Source organism: Larus michahellis, chromosome 4 (genome assembly GCF_964199755.1).
Source record: "Larus michahellis chromosome 4, bLarMic1.1, whole genome shotgun sequence".
Taxonomy (NCBI): domain Eukaryota; kingdom Metazoa; phylum Chordata; class Aves; order Charadriiformes; family Laridae; genus Larus; species Larus michahellis.
The window spans coordinates 11910945-11931519 of record NC_133899.1 but is presented as its reverse complement, the minus strand read 5'-3'; the positions used below and the strand labels follow the sequence as shown (position 1 = coordinate 11931519).

General features: G+C 38.9%; 1 protein-coding gene across 2 annotated transcripts in view; it reads right to left on the bottom strand.

The window, feature by feature from the left end:
• The window catches only part of RHPN2 (rhophilin Rho GTPase binding protein 2), a 36001-nt gene that overhangs the window by 6816 nt on the left and 8610 nt on the right, over positions 1-20575 (bottom strand). For both annotated transcript variants that reach the window (XM_074582967.1, XM_074582966.1), the window contains 7 exons: positions 12655-12770; positions 9324-9452; positions 6321-6396; positions 5220-5297; positions 4388-4512; positions 3290-3456; positions 859-1046 (listed from right to left, as the gene is read on the bottom strand). In XM_074582967.1, coding sequence (XP_074439068.1) covers positions 859-1046; positions 3290-3456; positions 4388-4512; positions 5220-5297; positions 6321-6396; positions 9324-9452; positions 12655-12683 — 792 coding nt within the window. In that variant the 5' untranslated portion in view covers positions 12684-12770. The remainder of the gene's footprint in view (positions 1-858; positions 1047-3289; positions 3457-4387; positions 4513-5219; positions 5298-6320; positions 6397-9323; positions 9453-12654; positions 12771-20575) is intronic.

Genomic DNA, 20575 nt, shown 5'->3' with positions numbered 1-20575 from the left:
AGTTCGTGTGGTCTATTTAAAACTGTGCTACTGTCCTTTATGGAGAGGAAATAAAATAGCTTTTCAAGCAGTGAATGTTGCTTTAATAGATCAAACTACTCCACCTGACAGAATCTAAAATCTTTCCCCTGCAGCTGATCAATCCTACAGGTAAGTCAGGGTGGCTTTACAGGACTGGCAGGAAAGGCTTTGCCCATTTATCTAGCATGGAACCAATTTTATGTATCTCCTACTCTGCAATGGCTCAGAAAGCATATTCATATCTTCTTGGCATACCCCATTTTTGATGTCAGCAACCTCAATCAAGTACGAACACAACCTTCTGGGGCACAGCCTGTATCCCCGTTTTTCAGGCAAGTCCCAAGACAGCTCTGCAGCTACCAATCTGGCTCTGCTCATCAGAGTCCTCCCCCAGTTACAATTTAGTTATTCTTTTGGACTTAAGCTTTTTAGGTTCTAACCGAGAACTACACAAACGACCCTGTCCCCTTGTATGTTGTTCTGTGGACACGATCTGTACTGTTTGAAAAAGCAATATGATCAATAGCTTGTAAAAAAAACTTCAGCAAGTTCACTGCCCAAGTGTTCCAGCATTTTTCTAGTAAATTTTATGAATTAAAAAAAAAAAATCATTACAGTTCTAAACTAATGATATTTAAATTGCACGTATTTGTGTTTTAATCTTCTGAAAGGTTGTGATTCTCATTGTAGCTTGTGAGCTGTCCCTTGTTATTTTTGATTTTCAGTAATGGTTGTTAACATTTAGGTTTAATAAATTCCCTTAATAACATAGTAACCTAGTAACATAGGTTACTAATTTTAATCATCAAATACTAAATTTTAAGTATCATATTTTACCTTGGCAACTTCCTGTGTCATTTTCACTAGTGTGAAAAACTCATTGCGTATTCCAGGAAGACCAATCTGCTCAAAAACACACTCTTGAGCTTGTGCAAGCATCATTTTTACCAGTACGTTCAGCATAGCTGGGCTCATATCATAACTTGGTGTGTGAGTAAAGGTCTCCTTTAAGTAGCTTAGGACTCCTGAAATTACAAAATGTTTTTGTCAGCATTACAGAGAGGGAAACAAGTGAACTTAATTCTAGCATGTAGCATAATCATTCAGACTGAAAGCATACTCTACAGCAATATGAAGGGATTCTTCGTACACGTGAAATTAAACTGACCTACAGGTTTTGCTTTGCACAGTTCTCAAAATTACAACTCAGAGAAGCAACAGGAGCTGTAAGTTTTGAGGGCAATACCTTCAGATTTGCTTATAACAGTTCTTGTGATTGACCATAGAGCTGTGTTGAACTGAATGTGACTTGTATAAGGGAGTGGTAGGCTCGGGCTTATACACAGAACGAGAGAAAAAAAAAGAAATTTACACAGCTATAAGGAGGTGACAGTAGAAACCTTGGATGGAAGGAAAAAACACAAACCTATAAACTTAATTAATTATGAATTTTTTTTTTCAGATGCTGCTAAACGCACTGTGTCCCAATGAAAGCTCAGTTCTGTCCCTGTAAGTAAACTAGAACAGTCTATTTAATAGTGTAAAATTAGATCCTGCTTTAGACGTTTTTTCCACCAACACATTAATCGTTTTTATCATTTATCAAATTAAAAACAAACACTAACTGTAGTGTAAATATTAAGTAACAGTTTCACGGATGGAAGCATAACGTTCAGCATGCACGTCATCCAGCTCGTTTAGTGAGTTCTACTAGCCTGCTAATTGCTGATAATACTACAAAAGTGTAACGATAAGACCTCTGCTTTTTAAGTGTCCCAGCTTCTGTAATCTTACTTCTTGCCACTACGTTCAGTTCTGGCCATGTTGTGCTGTATTTTCCTACTGCTGGTTTCTGAGATGTTTCCTTTTCTGTGTTACAACTTGTGTCTTAACTTGTTAATACGTCCTTACACAAAGTTCAATTATGGCCATATCTGCCTTCTTGCACCAAAAAACCCAACCCCAACCTGGCCAGGCACACCCCAAGTCCTGATGCAGTGCCCTACTGAAAGGAACTGAAAGTACAGATGGGGAATTTTTGTTTTTCATTCCTAACATATTTCTGCTTCTGCAGTAAGGATGTACACAACAAGAGCTTCACTGAGGATAAACATTTAGCGAAGAGAAACGGTTAATACATGCTCTCTATTGTGTCTCCACCAACACGATGAGGAGTGTTACGGAGCCATGCACAGGTACAATGAAATGCCTCCTGAGCACATTGCTTTGGGGCCCTGCAAAGGTACTGGGGTAGCAAATGATGCATTTCAATTTATGAATTAATTCTGTTCTGCAAATGAATTGAAGTGAAAAGCGGTAATTTTTTTATTTGCAAAATGGGAGGAGCAGCAGCAAAATGGAGAAATTTTTAAAGTATTGAAGTTTCTTTTAGATGAAATACAAAGGTTGAAAAACAATTTATTTAATAAATGCATGAAGAAATATGATCAAGTTTTGGTGATAGCTGTATATTCAAAAGGGGGTTTTATGACAATCCAACTCTGTGGCCCACAGTTTGTAGCTGATAAAGCCACCCATACAATGGAAATGAATAGCCACAGATTGTTAGTGCAAAAATAAATCTTACAGTACATATTAATTACGTAGGTCATGTCTTTAAGTATTACATGTAGCACATGACATTTACAAAAAATTAGAAAATCTACTTGGAAAAAAACAAAACAAAAGCTTCTCTAACATGTTAATTCAGGGGATATGATTCCCTTTGTTAAAATTTGTATTTTTCTTCTCTTGGGACAGAGATTGATACAGTATTTTAACCTGTTTGCCTTTGGAATCTATGGAAAATATGTAGTCAACTTCCAATGAACTGCTAATTTCACCAGAGAACACAGTAAGATTAATTTTTGAAGAGACCATACAGAAAACTAGGGTTTAAGCCCTTTATGACCCTTTAAATTCTTTCTCGTACAGATTTTACACCAATGTAATATTACTGAGGTAAAAGCAGCTATGTTGGTGAAGGAAAAAATTAACAGAATTAACATTAGGGCTATTACTCAGACCTTTGAACTGCAGTTCATTAATCATTAACCGCAGTATTCACTGTCTTTATCTGCATGTTCAGACTACAGTTCCAGGTTTTGAATTAAAGCTTCATCTCAGGTCTTCACTAGGCTTCTTGAATTTCCCTATTCCTCTTTTTTTTGTGTAACGAAGTCAGTGGGATATGCAGAAGTCTGCAGGATGTCAGGATGAGATCAGGAATATCTGCATAAAGACCTTTTCAATATTTTTAAATTTGTACCTGCAGCTCTCTGAAAAGCATCAACAGCATTTTCAAGTCCGGCCTGGGTCTGACGATTGCATCTTGTTCCAATCTGGGTGTAGAGGGCTCCGATGTTGAATAAAATACTAGCTTTTTCAAGCAACAGATTCTGCTGACACACTGGGACACCTGTGAAGGAATCATACCTTGGGAAACAAGTATTAGAAGAAGTGTTAATATTAGCAGAATCCATTGAAATAACAGTTACTTTCAATCTGTTTTTCAAAAAAAGCAGTGGAATTCTTAATAATTGTACTGCTACAGAGAAAATGAAGGTGAACAGAAACACCATTATATACTGTGAGGACAATCTAAATGCTGCAAGCCAGAGAACAGCTTTATTTGAGGCTTAGTTTTCAGCAGGTTTTACAGTGGTGCCTCCATGAGCATGGTATATCTAATTCAAAAGAGCCTATAAAACATCAGAGGCTGGGAGTATACTGGGGCAGTATCCATATGTGCTGTTATGTTCTCGTACTTAGTTGTTGCCAAAGATCAGCTATTAGCATGGTCAGATCCTCTATAGCTTGTATTTTTAAGTTTCTTCTTGCAGTTATGACTAGAAATTTAACAGTTCCTCTTGGCTGCTTGGTAGTCATCTTTTTTCATCACAAAAACTCTGAATTCAGAGTCAAACTTTGCTCACAGATGTAATAAAAAATCTGCTATAATAAATTAAGTTGCTCCTCCTCTCTTCTGGCCCAAATCCTCCTCTTAACAAATTGAAGGAGGGGAATTAAGGTCTGACCCATTCCCCATCTGCTTCATGCACTAAAGTTCAGAGTCCAGGAAACAGCTGCAGGTATCCAAAATTAAGATTATTTTCTCTTTTTTCCCCTGTGCTAACCTGTAGCCCAAGTCATAATCTACCCAATGGCTTCACTCTAAGCATGAAAAAGGTGTATCGTATTCAGGTTTACTCTTAACACTAAAAAAAAAAAAAAAAGTAATTAACAACACACTGCAGGGAGTGAGGGGGGAAGCACACTGACATGCTCAATTTAAACAGAAGGCAGTTAATGATTAACAGTGTTAAAAAAAAAAAAGACAAAAGACAAACATGAACTACACACTTACCATGTAAATAAGACTCCCATGTGCCTGGTGGGTGGGAAAAATCTGTTTTCTACATAACCAAGTTGAAGGAAATAGCTTATCAACATCTCAATGCCAGCTTCATCTCGGCTAGGAGTGCGGCAGGCCTTAAAATAAAACAGATTAAAATGAAGCGTATTCTGCTGTTACAGGATGAATACTGAAACACCAAGGACAAAGCTCTGCTTCCTTTGGACTTCTACATATCACAGAAATGTGTGGAATCCGGGAATAGTAAACTTAAGGCCATATGGATGCATTCCAAATAAGAGTTTTTCAGCTGCACAGAAGTAGTACACAACCTTTAAGGAAGCAAAGAGGATCTGTTTGGCAAGTCTCAGAGTTAATTAAGGAAGCAAAAGGGATCTGTCTGGCAAGTCTCAGAGCTAATTAAATAAAGATTGTTGGTATTTTATGACAGCTACAAACGAAGTTTGTGTTTCTAGTATAATACAAGAAACAAACAATAGTTAGAAATAACCACCATTCTACTACAATATTTTGCCGGATTAATTGACTTCAACACTCTTCCTGCTAAATTTAAAATACTTTAAAGTAAATCTTATATTTACAGGATTTACAAAGTTCTGTCAATAGCTCAATCACTTTGCATACTTCATCCTTTTCTTCACTTGTTCTTTACTCAGATTGTAAAGCTCTTGGACAATGGAGATTAATGTTCCGTATCTCAGAAATTAAGTCAATTAGAATATGGTAAGTTATAAGTAATAATGGCATATTCTGATTCCATACAAATGTTATTATTTACAATTGTAGATTAAAACACCTCATGGCATGCCATACTTGAACTTACTTGTCTCAGATCCATGAGATCTGCTATTTCATCTTCATACTCAGAACTGTCTTCACTATAATGTTCCAGAATAAAATCCTAAAAAAAAAGGTAAAAAATTGGAATATCTAAAATTAACCTAAACTATTCATTTTTTTCTGCAGTTGCAAAGAAGTACAAAATTGATTTGGTAGTGATTTGCATAGCGTCTACTCCCTTCCAGTCAACAGCACAGTAACATATAGCAAAGAGACTAGAAAAAGACAATAGAAGTAATAATTTGATTCTATATCCGAGACAAGAAATTTCAGTCTGGTGCAAAGGAACCAAATGCCTATTACATCAACTCCATTGGGTTTTAAAACAAGAACACTTAGTGGTTTTGAAAGGGACAAATGAACCCTGTTAGCTAAAAGAACAAGGGAATCCAGTGACCATAAAAACTTGTTAACAGAAAGAGACTGCCAAATTCTTGGCAGTCCTAAACTATATTAGGACAATTCCACTTAAATTAACAAAGCGGCAATGGCATAAAGTGGTACCATAATCTGTCCATGGAGATTAACCTTCAGAAGTAAAAGCAGAGACAAATGCTACGGTGATGTAAGATTTATCATGAGATAAATCTAGATTGCACAATACACAGTAGTCCAAAAAATACAGAAGGTGGCTCAAATAGCCAGCAAAGCACATTAGCCAACAAACAAGCAGTGTTAACACTGCAACGCTGCTTCCCAGCTGGGCTAGCCTGGATAGTGCAAGGTGGAGCATCACTGCATTATGCTGAGTAAAACCTTCATTACTACTTCCTTACACAATAAGTAGTAATCAATAGTCTTATTGGAACAAAAAACTGTAGAAGGAATTTTTATTCTCTGTGGTTTCACTCTACTGTCTCCAAAGTGGGATATCTTATAACATCTTCTGACTCCTTGTCCTAGTTAAATATGAGCAGCGATCCAAATAATTGGTGGTTAATTTTTAACACATTGTAATCTCAGTTTTAGGGCAAATGAAACAAATAATAATTTGTACATAAAGTACTTCTGCTTTTTTAAACAAATCTGAAATGGAAGTTATTTCTGTTAACTATTCATTTTGAAATGTGTCTCTGAAATTTACCTTGAGAGGGAGTGTAAAGTCTACCTCTTTGGTTTCCTTCAGGCCAAGAGGTACCAAGGGAATGCTGAAAGTCTCTCTATGGAAAGAAAAACACAAAAAGATTCAGAAATATTTGTTTTCTGTTTGTCTATTGATAATTACGTTTGTTTCACTTGATGACAGAAAGTTAGTATGCTGATGGGTGTTCACGTAAAAGGTACATAGTTTATAGCAGTTCCTTTCTGCCCAAGAAAGTGTGCTTAATGGCCTGTGACTCCTCAAAAAGAGAGCGAGGAAAGCTACTTACCTGTGCTTTTTTTTTGTTTTTTTCTTTTCACTTCAGCCTATTTTTCCTTCAAGGAAAGGAAAGGAGATTCTCAAAGGTTGGCTTACTGCAATTTACCTCAACTTTTATACACCTGCACAAGTTCTGTGGACAGAAAACCGCTTCACAGCTGCTAGGAGATGTGTCACAGTAAGAGTTATGGTATTATCAATAGTTATCACCAGTATTTTAGATGCTACCAGTGGTTTCCTATGTAGAAGTGATGTGTGTCTAACATGGGAAAAAGCAGGGCCAAAGCATACCAACTTTAACAATGAAAGGTCTAAGAGTAGTAAGTCTGAGAACTATGTAGTTTGTAGACAATGCTAGGTGTTAACCTCTAAAAAAGTCAGCCTCTAAGATATCAAAGGCAATACGGATAAGGACTGCGCCTTAAAAAAAATCTGATCCTCGAGAGAATACACATCTGTATCACGGACTTAAACCCAGATCACACTAGCTAATAAGACTATTATGAATTATGAATTAAAGAGCACCATTTATTCCTCAAAAACTACATATATTGCTCTTCCACTAAGAATATTACACAATTAGAAAGATCAGAATTGCTTCCAGACACATAGTTTGTTGAGTATATGTAACAGATCAGTATTGGGCAGTTAAAAGGTTTATCTGATATTTTCCTTTTTCCTGAAAACAACTGATTGACCGTCTAATCATTGTTTAGAGCGTTCCATTACCAACTACAAAATCCCAAGGTGTGATTCATTTATGGTCTTATCAGCAAAGCCAGCAAAATCACTTTCTTACTGGTGAAAATTCCATCTTGGGAAGGTGGGAGTAGGAGTGCAGCTTCCTCAGCGGAGGAAGAGTCCTTAAACTGTCACGATCCAGAAAATGTCTCTGCTAGCATGAAAAGGGCTTCCAGGATACAGAGCCAAAACACCACTGCAGGTAGTGCAAATGATCTGATTTCTGACGAGGCTTTTAGAAGAAATCACAACACTTTTACAAAAGATTTTATCAAGACTTTCTCCCCAAAAGGAAGTGAGACACACAGGAAAGAAATCCTAATTTACTGATCTAATGAATTCTAGTACCACCCACAGTCCCTGTAGACACCAGCATTTGTCATTCAAAGGAACGGAATTTCTATTTTTTAAGTTTCTAAGGTGCCACACCCATGGAGTCAACATCACGGGGGCATTGAACAGTTAGGGAGGGGATCCTGTATTTCCAGAACTGAGCAGAAATAGCGCCATGGTTCTCAATCCAGCTGAGATATGTGCAAGTACTGGGAGGGCTAACCCTCCAGGCTGGTGTAACACAATACCGGCTAACCCAGCAATGTGGATGTGACCGCATGCTGATGACTACGTGCACAATAGATTCAGAGAGCAACCATTAACAGCTATTTGCTATAAGAGGCTGGAGAGCAGTTACAGAGGGAGTAAGTTATTTTAGCTGATGGAACATAAGAAGCATTTAGAGTTTAGAATGAACAGCATCAGAAAGGTAAAACACCATTCAAAACAGACTGGGAAATAGGATCAGGAGAAAATAAAAAGCATACTACTGTCCAGCCACAAGGCTTCTACCTGGCTTGGGGCCTGACCTACTGCTTCACCCTTCATTGAGAATCCAAATATTTCCAATATTCTTTAGCTAGAAGAAGGAACAGTACTTCTAGAGTCTTGCTCTCATTCCCACAGCCATAGCTTCCATACTGCTCTCTATGCTCACATGCATCTATGAAGACTGGTAAAACCTTGAATGAAAAACATTTTCACATCAAATAGTTGTCAAAGTTTGACATGGGAGTGGAGGGCAGGAACTTTAGCATAAGTTTCTCTTTGAGAAAAATGAAACATAGATATTTTGCATCAGGTCAGCATTCAGTTGAAAGAAACCCCACTGGAAATGTGCTTAGTCTTATACATGAAGAATTCCTTGTAGTCCACCTAGAAGTTAACACCTAACTAAGAATAGTGCTAAGAGGGACCCAAATTTATACCCCCCTCGTATGAAGTGCTTCAATTTGTGTCTTGAGCTGCTAATATTAATCAAATAGTAAACGTTTAGTTTTAGAAGCAGAAGACGATCATTGCAGTATTCAGGCAATGAGTAACTCTGAAGTTTCATCTTTGAGGAATCCATTGGAATTTGAAGTTTAGTGTGCTTTTTGAAATTGGAAAAATACCTTGGAACAACTCCAACTTCATCTGCTAAATATTTCTCTGGTTTAGCCAGCTAACTTATGGATTTATGTCATTGAAGTGCACACCTTAAAGATTACCTTGAGTCTGCTCTGAGCTCCAAATCAGTGTTGGACCTCTCCAGGTAAAGAGAGGACTGTTGTACACACTGCGTTTTAGACCAGATATCAGTAGGTTTGCTCACTCCAGAACGCACTGAACCAATTAGCCATTTTAGTACTAGAAATTCTGCTAGGTGCCACGTGTTTCCCCGTCAAGCCCCAAAATCTTTCAATTCTTTCAGTACTCTCCTCTACAAAGGAACTCTAAGGATTAGTGGTGCATACCTTTCCCAAGTGAAAGACAAACATACAGACTAACCCTTAGTCAACAAATCTACCATCAAATATGTTCTCTTCCTATCAAGCTCTCTGTTCTTTCACGTAATTATTGTCCAGCACTCACATCCACCTAGAAACAATTTTGTTTCCACTGGTAAACAAAAAATCTGTTAATAATTGAGTAACTTAGCTTTATACTTACTCTGTATTTTGATAAACTTCTACTGAGATATTAAGTCCTTCCAATTCCTCCTTTAAGATCTGCAGGTCTGAGTTTACAAAACTCAATTCCAGTAGTACCTGCTCTCGTACTTTGTTGTTGGTGGTTGCTCTGCAGAAAGAGACACATACGATTTTTTTTATTCTACAGAAAAGGTTCTTTACATAAGCTTGGTTGACTCCCTTGCTATAGCATTCTCAGCATTTTTAAGATTTTTTTTTTTTTATCTCCTTAAGAGATAATACAAGACCTCATGTTTCAGAATTTATTAGGTTTTTCTGTCAAGAGAGAGCCTGGGATAGTTTCCAGATAACTGCATGCAGACACATAAAAGGTTTGCTATTGTGCTAAGTTTTTTTACGTGATTAAGGGTCAGGCTGAGTTTCAGATACATTAATGAACAAAACTAAAGCATCTTAAACAGGATCACTGTCCTATTCTTGGATTATGTGATCTTTTCCTAGAAGAAGATATGAGGGTGAAGGTAGGGGGAGTCAGGAGATATTTTTTCAAAAGAGACTTCCCCACTTTATAAACTGAATAATGATCTGTTGAGGCTTCGGATCCTAAGAATAAGAGAAAACAACTTTCCCATAAAACTGTTACTACAGAGTGTTTTACAACCAAATATACAGATAGAAAGATATTTCTTTTTAATACAATACAGTTTTCTCTATAATTTTATTTTGTTGGATACAAATAGGCTTTTTTTGTTTGCTTGTTTCCTTTGCCATTTATATATTTACATGACAATATTTCGAACTGCTAGCACAGTGGATGTTAGTATTTAGCCCCCCCAGAGCATTTCTGTGTGATTTCTTACCTGTGTATTTCAGAATATTGCATGACTATTTCTAACCTGATTCTCCATACAGTATTACTGTTTTCAAGAGGCTTAAACTGTTATCTATAACCACAGGTATGAGTTTAAGATAAAAGGCCTTGATCCATATCCAGGCTTAAGATATTGTACTCTGACAGTAGACAGTCCAAATTGTTAGACAATACAAACTTATTTTAAGTTTGTAGCATTTTGCATTTAACTTTATCGTATGGCAAGGTTCACCCTCATAAATATTTATTAACAACCCCCTCATACATTTAGTCTCCCCTCGGAACAATCCCTCAGTTTTATGTAGCAGCTTGGTGAAGAACTAGTTATTCCAAGGCTAAAATTCTAAGCTTGTACTTCATATTATAAATACGCGTTATCTGTGAATTTTCTATACTGTACTGTACTGAATACCTGAGATTGCTTAGATTAAGCAACGTTAACATCTGCTCCCTACATAAGCCAAACTGGACACAAATACAAGGTGGAGGGGATCTTCCTTGCTAAAGGCAGCACCACATAGATAACCGGGTGAGCTTTGATGCTAACCCAGCATTCTAATGTCTTAGAATGGGGATTCTAATATCTTTCTCAGAAACCCCAATGGTCCATCCAGGTGAACTTCTCCAATATGGCTATATTGCTCTCAACATCCATGCCAATTTAGAGTTAATTTGATTACCTTTTCATGCTGTTGCAGTGTAGACATACTTTAAGGACAATCATCAAAAGACAGCAAGAGGGGCAACGTAATATCCTTGAGATCCACATAACTCTACTGTGAATTCATTTTTGACTCAGAACTTCCAGAACAAAAGTCAACGAAAAGGAGAGGGTGACTTTCAGAAGTTATAAAAACAAAAGTCTTTGCACTATATGGATCACTTTTTTCAAATCTAGTGCTTACATTCAGCCATAAGTAAAGAAACACACATTTCTAGTTTTTTTTTCTCAAGTCCTACTGCAGGAAGCTCCTTGTAGACAGCAATTGGTTTGCTTATTTTAGATGATGAAATGCAAATAGAATCTGAAAACATAAAGCTTATTTAGGAGACTGTAAATATGTCTAGTCACGTGAACTATCTAGTGGTCAGGTTACTTTTAAAAATGCTTCTTTCAAGGAACTACAAAGTTTCAATAGTCTAACAGGTGTAAATTCATTTCAGATTTTTAATAACTTAGAAATAAGTCTGATCCTCTATTCTTCAAATAGACTTACTTCCCACGCTTGTCAATAGCAACTTCAGTATTTCAGCAGTTAATACTGGTATCAGGAGCTGAACTTTAGGACATCTTTAGGTTGAATGTTAGAGTAACCAGTGTTCACATTAGGTATTACTTGTCTCTTTAGCCTTTCCAAAACACTCCTGAGTTGGCAAGCAGAAACATTTACTGAATTAACAGTGCTCAGTTTCAAAAGCAGATATAAGAATTTTGCTATGCCATGCAAAAGATAGCAAAAGACCCTAAGTCTTACTCCATAAGTAATTTACCAGAAAACAAAGCAAAATGAAGACAGTCACAGAGGCTAAAACTACATAAGCTTTGTACCTATCGCCTCTCTTGCCGAGAGTGGAGATAAAGGCAGGTGACAGGCAAAGGGCAATTAATGGCAAATTTAAGAAAAATTAATTTATCCAAGCATTTTCACTTCTCTAAGGGAAGTATATTGACTATATATTCTCAGAGTCCCATTTGTTCCTCCAGTCGCAGAGAAACAGACACTACAGGAGATTACTGCAGATGAGTACTCGGGAAATTTTCAGTTCTGTGGATATGATGGATTGTTGGAAAGTTACAGGACTGTTTGCTAAGCAGTTAATTACAGGAAGTAATAGCCTCAAGACAGGGTCAACATTAGGCTATTCGTATAGGGACAGCCACATAAGAAACTGTGTCTTAGAAAAGATTTGGTGGACAAAATATAATAGATAAAGGGCAAAATCTCTTCCAGTTACCTCAAACTGTAGGAGAATTTGGTGGCAACCGTAACCCAGCTCAAATGAGATGTGCACTACCCTGCTACTCCTGTGTCACACTACTACATGGAATAAATACAGCAACTGATAATTCTTTCCACTGTGGAGCACAGATCTAAAGGATCTTGGAAAAGGCAACCGCATAGTGACAATACCTTTATTTGCTTTAAGGTGTAAAAAGGACTCATTACAATATTGAGCAAGGTTCACTTGCCAACATCACTAGCAATAAAGCTAATCAAACTGAGCAACATAAGGGAGTCTAACATTCAGCTAATTTGCTACAACACAGCAGCTTCAAAAGTGCACTTTATAGCAGGTAATAACTCTGTAGGGCTACAGCATTAAAAAACTCCAGGGAGATTGACAAAGCATACAGCAGCATGTTAGGGGAGCTGTTAGGCAGACTGGAAAAAAAGTAATAGCTTAGAGACTTTTAAAAAATTAAGAAAATAATCATTTTGTTGCTCAGGCAAGAGAACTAAGAAGTTATGATACATACCTTAAAAGATTTTCAGCACCTGCTCTCATTCTTACTGCTCTTAAGATCTGTTGGTTTAGGACAGCTCTTTGATTTTGCAGTTTGCTTCGACCAGTCTCAGCAAGAGGATTACAACCCTAGAATAAAGGAAACAAGTGTTTTTGTTGCTGTTGAAAGAGACTCTGAAAAAGGAGTAACACTGAATTTGAATTAACTTTAATGGTATGGGTTTTGTGTGAATACAAATTAATTACATTGACATCAGTGATCAATGACAGTGTTTCTTTTCTCAAACTTGGTCTTTAAAAGCAAAAGAGACACCATGACCAAAGCATTTGACATTAAAATCCAGGCAGAAAATATTTGGTTTAATATTTGTTACATACATGTGTGAGCCACTCTGTTCTCCTCTAGAAATCTTTTGAAGATATTTTCCAATTACAACCAAATTTGATGGTGTTAGTAAGTTTCTATGGGTTTCATAAAAACAGCATCTGGCAAGGCAGTAACTCCTATCAAAGCTTCTGCTGAACCTTTGCAAAATATCAGAGTTCCATACTGGGATATAAGAAGCCTATCAAAACCAGGCTTTGGTGGCACCACCGTTCACAGTTCTAAGAACCTTTCTAAGGATCTCTGCTCTTCCTTCTGGTGCTCAGACCCCCAGTAGAATTCCTGTCCCTCCTTCCCCAAGTTCCTCTCTTTAGATCTCAAACTTACTTTTGGCACAATACTGCTTATCTGCACAGCTCTTCTTCACACCCAGGAAATGCTCTCAGATCTTTAAATCTAACCTGCCCTAACCCAACAGCGCCCTTGCATACTGCACCAAAAATGTGAAATGTGAATAAGCTTTGTAAGTTATGTCAGCTGTATATGTTCACAGTGCCAGATGCAATGATTTATCAGCCCATTTGTTTTTCTTGTTACCTGTTGGACAAACAAAGATTATATATTGATAGCTCAGTATCAAGTAAGATGAGAAATGGAATAATATGAGATGGGATATGGAATAATAGAACTTGACAAGGTAAAATGATGATTATATCTTTAGATACTCATAAAGTTAAGCCCTTAAAAAGTAAAGCATGAAATCCAGAATTCACAAGAATGCTCCTGTGTACATGCATACCTTACACAAGCACAAGATTCAAACTACTGCAACCTGTGTTTGAGCAGGACTGAGCCACTGCATTCTGGTGAGCAGTGTTAAGCTAAAACTGTTATCGATGAATAGGACTGCATGTTTGTCTTTTTTTTTTTTTTTTTTTTTTTTTAAGGGAAACACAACCTTAACACCTTTTTAAAATAGGTCAGAAGTTTCACTTCCACTTTTTTATTCTTTGCCTCTGCCCCCCCCTTTTTCTTAAAAGTATCAAATGTTTTTGAATATCAATACTCATTTATAGCCAACCACCTCATGCCTGCAGCCTTAATTACTGATTCTGAAGCAAATAAGATCACTCTTTTTTTAAGGATTACCCTTAAGTAAAGCATGCCCTTTTGAGTGGCCCTGCTGGGCATCGTTACAAGGCTTATCAGGGTCCTGCTGGATTGTGCATTACACAAGCAGGAGGCCCAGATCTGTCTGATACACATCTTCCCTCAAGTATTCCAGCCGCTAAATTATGCACTATTTTGGACCTCTCCCTCTCGATTTTCACTAGAAAAACTTGGGTTTGATACAACACCATTTAAAAATCTCTTAATAAGCTCTAATTATGAGTGGTCAGACAATGACATACCAGCACAACAAAAACAAGCATTTAAATAGAACACGAAGTTCTAACCATCTACTTGGAAGTTCAGTTCTTATTTGGGTTGGCAAGTGAAAGCAAACTGGCAATAGAGAAATGAGCTGATCAATCCAGATTACACTAGTTAACTGAGGAAGCACATAGCCTAATATCGTTAATTTCAAATCTCTAGTTTGAAAAGTTTATAATAAATAGGTAAAATGACAGGAAGCTTGTGCAAACATCTTCAGAAGGACCATTTGTCAGATAACTTGAAAAAACATGTCATTGCAGAAATGTTTCTGCATTGAAATACCAATTAGAGCAGAAACCCCAAACTTGGGTGCACAGCGTGTATGCTCTTTGTTGAGAAAGCACTGGCAGCAAGCACAATACATAGAAGATGAACTCTTTACCGGAGGACACACACATGTAGCAAATTCATTCACTGATCTCAGATTAAAAGTAGTCCTTTAACTACCAAATGCTCCTTTCCACACATTTATACACAGGGACATAAGCAAGGCACACTTAAAGGTACAACATGGTCAGCTGCTTTCTGCTCTTAGCCTTTTTCTTCTTCTGGGCTGCCACTGTTTTTCCTACTCTGCTTTTCCTTCACTTCGTGTTGTATAATTCTCTACTACTGGTATTCCAAGTCTTCCCTTCTATCCATGCCGTATCTCATTTGAACCTTGCCAATTATTTCCTCTTGCTTTCTGCATTCAGTTTGAATACTTGATTCTCATCTTGGGCCTTTCATCTTTACATCCCCATATAGGTCTGTGATGCTTTCTTCCAACTTCTTTCTCAACCACTTAGCCCAAGCGTCCTTCCTATCATATCCTTGCCTTGCCCTTGTCTTCATTTTCTCCACAAAGCTGCAGCTTCTTTGCAGAACACCCTGCCCTTCCTGTGAGCCAAACAAGTTTCATGACATCATTCAAATACTTCTTTACAGCTCTACTTCTGGGAAAGTTTTCAGAAAGATCAACTACTCGATTCCCAAGCCCATGAAGCTCACCAAAAAGTGGTGTGTTTATTTCAGTGGACCTTTGATCAAGCTCCAGTCCAGAAATCAAACAAGCTCCCATTAAACGATGAGTGCAAAAATACAATGATCTTAAACTCTGTGCAAAGAGAAAAAATGGCAGAAATGTTTCCCTGCATTTCAGGACCAGCCACTAATCTCTGTATGAAGCTTTAATGCAAAAACAGCCCTGGGGCCCGAGAGGAGAAGGCACTGACAGACTGAGGTATCCGTACCACTGCTGGCATGCCTGGAAGGGCTGCACTTTTGTCTCCCTGATGAAAGGCTTCTTGTAGATAGAGGAGTCTGTTTTCAGGACAGGCTCACCTGCTGCAGGCATCTACCTCCCATTTACTTCTCAAGGCCTGTAAGAAACTCTTGGTTTACCTGTTGGAAAATGCTGCTTTTTACATCTCCTGCACAGGGGATGCGGCCACTCAGATAGTTTGTGTTCATTTGCAGGCTTAAACTCTTTATTGTAATCAGGCTGCCAGAAAACTGGTGGGTAGATGACTGCATGGAGGACAGTGAAAATAACCAATAACTGGGCCGGGGGGGGTGTGTGTGGAAAAAGGGAATACACAATCTGGGGAAGATTCCCCCTTGTGTAAAGCACGAATTCTGTGTACTAAGAAGTTATTTATCCGGCAGGTCCAAGCAAGTGCTTCATTTTGTTTTCCTCCATGCAGAAGATGCCTTTCCCCGACAGCATTTGTAGTTGGTTCACATTTGGACAATCCCAAGAATGTTAATGTTCAGTTCATTACAATATCTGGCAGCCAAACTTCCCAGCAGTTTCCACACCTACTATTTCATTTCTTGTCAACAGGATGCTAGATGCTTCATTTAATTACTGTTTATTTCTTTGCCGAGCCACGAGAACTTGGATAGTGAAGTGGATTTTACCCTGGTTTATACACTATCAGTAAAACTATTAATTAAATAGCAACAAAAGAATGGTTATTACTAACGAAGTTGCAAAAATGACCAAGGATAGAATATGATTTAAGCTTTCATTGCATGGCAGGGGGGCAGGGGAGGAAGGAAAAAACAAGTAAATTGAGTAACTCTGCTGTGGAGACAATTCAAATAGTAAACTCAGCTATCAGTTTTAGAGCCTTTCCCACCCCTCAGAGCATAGCTGCACTTCATAAAGAAGTGTTTAAAGTCCTTAAATATTATTATACTTTTAGCTCCTGAAGCAATAAAAGCTTCTTAAAACCTGAAGTTCGGTTAGCTAGTTACTTTATTTCTTCCTGATTGGTTGAATAGCATTGTTGAACCGCAGAATCAGGAAGCTGGTATGTTTTTAATATATCATTTTCAGAGGCAAGACCTGCACAAGAGTTACAGATTCTTGCCATGTGTTATTTACATACCTAGTCAGGTAACATCTTGAAAGAAACAGACACTGATTATTTTTTTTTCTCCCTCTCTGAGAAGACCCTCCTGCAGTGCTGCCCCCAGCACTGGGGCACCAACATCAGAAGGACACGGAGCTGTTGGGAGTGGGGCCAGAGGAGGCCACAGAGATGCTGCGACGGCTGGAGTCCCTCTGCTGTGAGGACAGGCTGAGACAGTTGGGGGGGTTCAGCCTGGAGAAGAGAAGGCTCTGGGGAGACCTTAGCGCCCCTTCCAGTTCCTAAAGGGGCTCCAGGAAAGCTGGGGAGGGACTCTGGATCAGGGAGGGAAGCCATGGGACGAGGGGGAACAGTTTTAAACTGAAAGGGGGGAGATTTAGGTTAGATATGAGGAAGAAATTCTTTGCTGTGAGGGTGGTGAGCCCCTGGTCCAGGTTTCCCAGAGAAGCTGTGGCTGCCCCATCCCTGGAGGTGTTCAAGGCCAGGTTGGACGGGGCTTGGAGCAACCTGGGCTGGTGGGAGGTGTCCTTGCCCAGGGCAGGGGGTGGCACTGGGTGGGCTTTAAGGTCTCTTCCAACCCAAACCATTCTATGGTTTTGGACAAATAGACATGTCCTCCTGATGAAGGCTGGCCTGTGCAGGGCCTGCACATTTGACAGCGATCCTCTGACTAGCTAATGGGGCATGCTGGCAGAGTCCAATGGGATGGCTGCTCATCTCTTGCTAGAACCGATGCCTGAGCTTAGGTGGCAGGATACCCCTCTGGGTTTTATTTTTAAGTTTATAGACGTTATTCCCCCTCCACTTATCTGGCAAACAGCTGCATTATGAATGGGATGCTGTCTCTGTCTGGCCAGGCACAGCCTGCTCATGAGCAGGAGCTCAAGCAGGGCCAGGACATGGCTGGCTGTTTGTGACTCGCATGGGATTTAGGGGAGATTTTATTCTACAGACTGCATGGGGGAAGAGAGGGTAGGGATGCAAGCCTGTTGTCATGTACTCCAGGTTAACTATGGATGGACGGTATCCTGCCTCTGTACAAGGCACCAGTGCTTACCTCCATCCAAAGGAGCCTTCAAACCCCCCAGTCTAAGGGGCACAGGCAGTATCCTTGTGGTTTTCCAAGTTCAGGCTCTAGGCCTTGAGCAACCACTCACCGCAGAGGAAAGACAGATGCCAAAAGTATGGGTCCCAAATAAAGAAGCAGTTGTATTTAATGTGGATGGCTAGACAGAAGTATTTTTTAATATCAGAAATCCAGTTGTGATGGACACAAAAATCGTGAGTGTTTGCCAAACAATGAGTAATCTCAGTAAGCATTTGAAATTAACATAAATATGCTTTATGAAGTGGTGGTTTGAACTGTTAAAATGAGCCACACACTGTCTGAAGGTGACACAGAGTTGAAACTGGGTGTGCCTTCTTACTTAAAATAAAACATTCCTTTCCAGCCAGTGCAACCTGTGCTGCTTGTCAAGCCCAGCAGTGTACGCAAATGGCCATATCCTCCAGATATCTAAATGTGTATGTAATTTAACATGCACATAAGTTCTTTGGCTGTAATAGCAATTGCAGTAAACAGCATGATTCACACCAGTATTTCTAGAAGTGATCCTAAGTCCTGCTAAATTATGATGTTTCTTTCCTTGCCTTCTTCCACTACTATAATTAAAGTTTTTCTTTGCACATTTCTACCAGTTCAATTTTGAAATTTTAGCTGTATAATGCAAGTCTTTCATCCGTAGAAGTTTTAACCAAGTTAAAAAAAAAGCCAAAAAACCCAAAGCAGCGGGGACGGAAGATCTGGTCTTCCATAGCCTGGTCCACTTGTGCCATGAACAAGTATTTTACAGTTCCAAGTGCCTGGACCCAAAGATTAATATAAAGTTTTAGAACTAATTATTGTATTAAATTCCAAATATGTATTTTTTATACAATATTCCATCTTATCACACAGCTCACTATGCAAAATGGAAATTAATATTTCATCAGAGATGTCTGTCTCTTGACTAACCAAGTTTCAATGATTCTTAGTTTCACATGAAGGCCTACTTGCCTACTTTCATTTTCAGGCTTTATGAATTTGTGTACAATGAGTGGATATGGCATGAATCATTGCAACGTGGTTTCTGTCCCGCCAGGCATGTGGAAAGAGAAGAAACAGGCAAATAAATATTGCTGTGTCAATGCTAGTGTTGATGGTTGCCTGGCTACTAATGACTAGAGACCCCCATGAGCTAAAGGCCAGAGGAAGCACCGTGCTCTGGCAGACGGACACATTAGCCACAGCAGAAGAAACCCCAAAAGCTAAGGAGGGGGAGGAGAGAGAGTTAATTAGGGAAGTGCTGATTCATGAGCTGGTTACCATACCTATCATCATTTTCAGCTTGGTGCTTCATTTATGGAACTACTTGTTTTCTGTTTTTAGCCTTCTCCCCCGACAGGGAGGACTAATACATACTGTCCTTCTTTCTGAATCATCAGCTTGGTCTATATGATAAGTATCTAGCCTCACAGATGGAACCAAAGCTTTAAGAAAGGGAAAAGAAAATAAGCATCTTCATTAAAATGATCAGAATCTAAAGATTCATTAAGCTAGCTGTCCTCCTGCTCTGCCTCATGCAGCACATGGACTGCTATTCAAAACAACTGCTTTGACGATGGGATGCATAGTGCTGCACCAGCAGGAGCTTGGAGAGCTACAGAAAGGGTAAGCTTGGAATACGAACTATGGCTTTTTCTTACAATTTATTGCAACTTCCTGACTGATTAGGCCATTTGAAAAGTTACAGTCTGCGTAAGTGTCACAAAGCAGTAAACCAAGATGTGAAAGATACCTAACGAGTTCTTTCTACTGTATCTCTTCCTTGCCCTGCTCCTACCTACCCAACAAAAACAAAACAAACAAACAAACCACCAGGATAGGCATAGCCCTACTAGTAGATCACCACGCAAGTGTTGGATCCTGTGACTGGATGAGTACTACTTTATAAATATCCTGAGTTCTGTATTTTGATGGGTTTTGAGGATGTTTACTTTGTGAGAACTTACTGGTTTAGTGGGGTGGTGTGCTGTAATGAAAAAAGGAAAAAGAGGAAAAATAAAAGAAAGGAGAGAACAGCTTGAAAAAGAGAGTTGTTTCTCCCACGAGAACTCAAAAGTAACTAAAAAAACAGGAAGAGTTCTGAGAGGCCAAGCAATCCACAGAGCCGCAGCAAGCTTAAAGAGTAACTTCCCCAGAGGTGAGCGAGGCATCCTGCGTAAGCAAAGCAGCACGAGGACTGACCTGCTTTAACTACTGTCGGCCTGTTGAAAAATCCATCCTGTCTAAATGCCCTGCTCTACTTTTAAAACAAGTTGTTCTTTGCTCTTATCATTAGTTTTGTCATTATCTTCTGCTGACCACAAACTCTTTCATAGGGAAGAATGACCGGGAGCGGAATCTGGATGGACGTGTGGGATATGCATGGTTGATTCACAGGTTGCTGCCAGTAACAGTGAAAGAATGTGGAACTCTGCACAGAGGAGGTCGAGGCACAAGGCTGCCGCTCCAAGAGCGCTCGCACCACCCAGGAGCACAGGTACAGCACGCCCTGGCAATGTACCATGGAATATATTGAACTAAGCTATCCGCATGTGATGGTCAAGATAAACAAAACAGTAGCAAAAACAGTTTCCTGGTGTGTTATCCTCCCAGAAAGTAAAAAATTCTAGACAGAAGCTCCATCTTCTTTTTGATGGAAAGTAAGATGCTTCTTCACCTTGCCAGATCCTCTTCAGGACACCACCAAGGATTTTGTTGTTGTTTTGTTTTT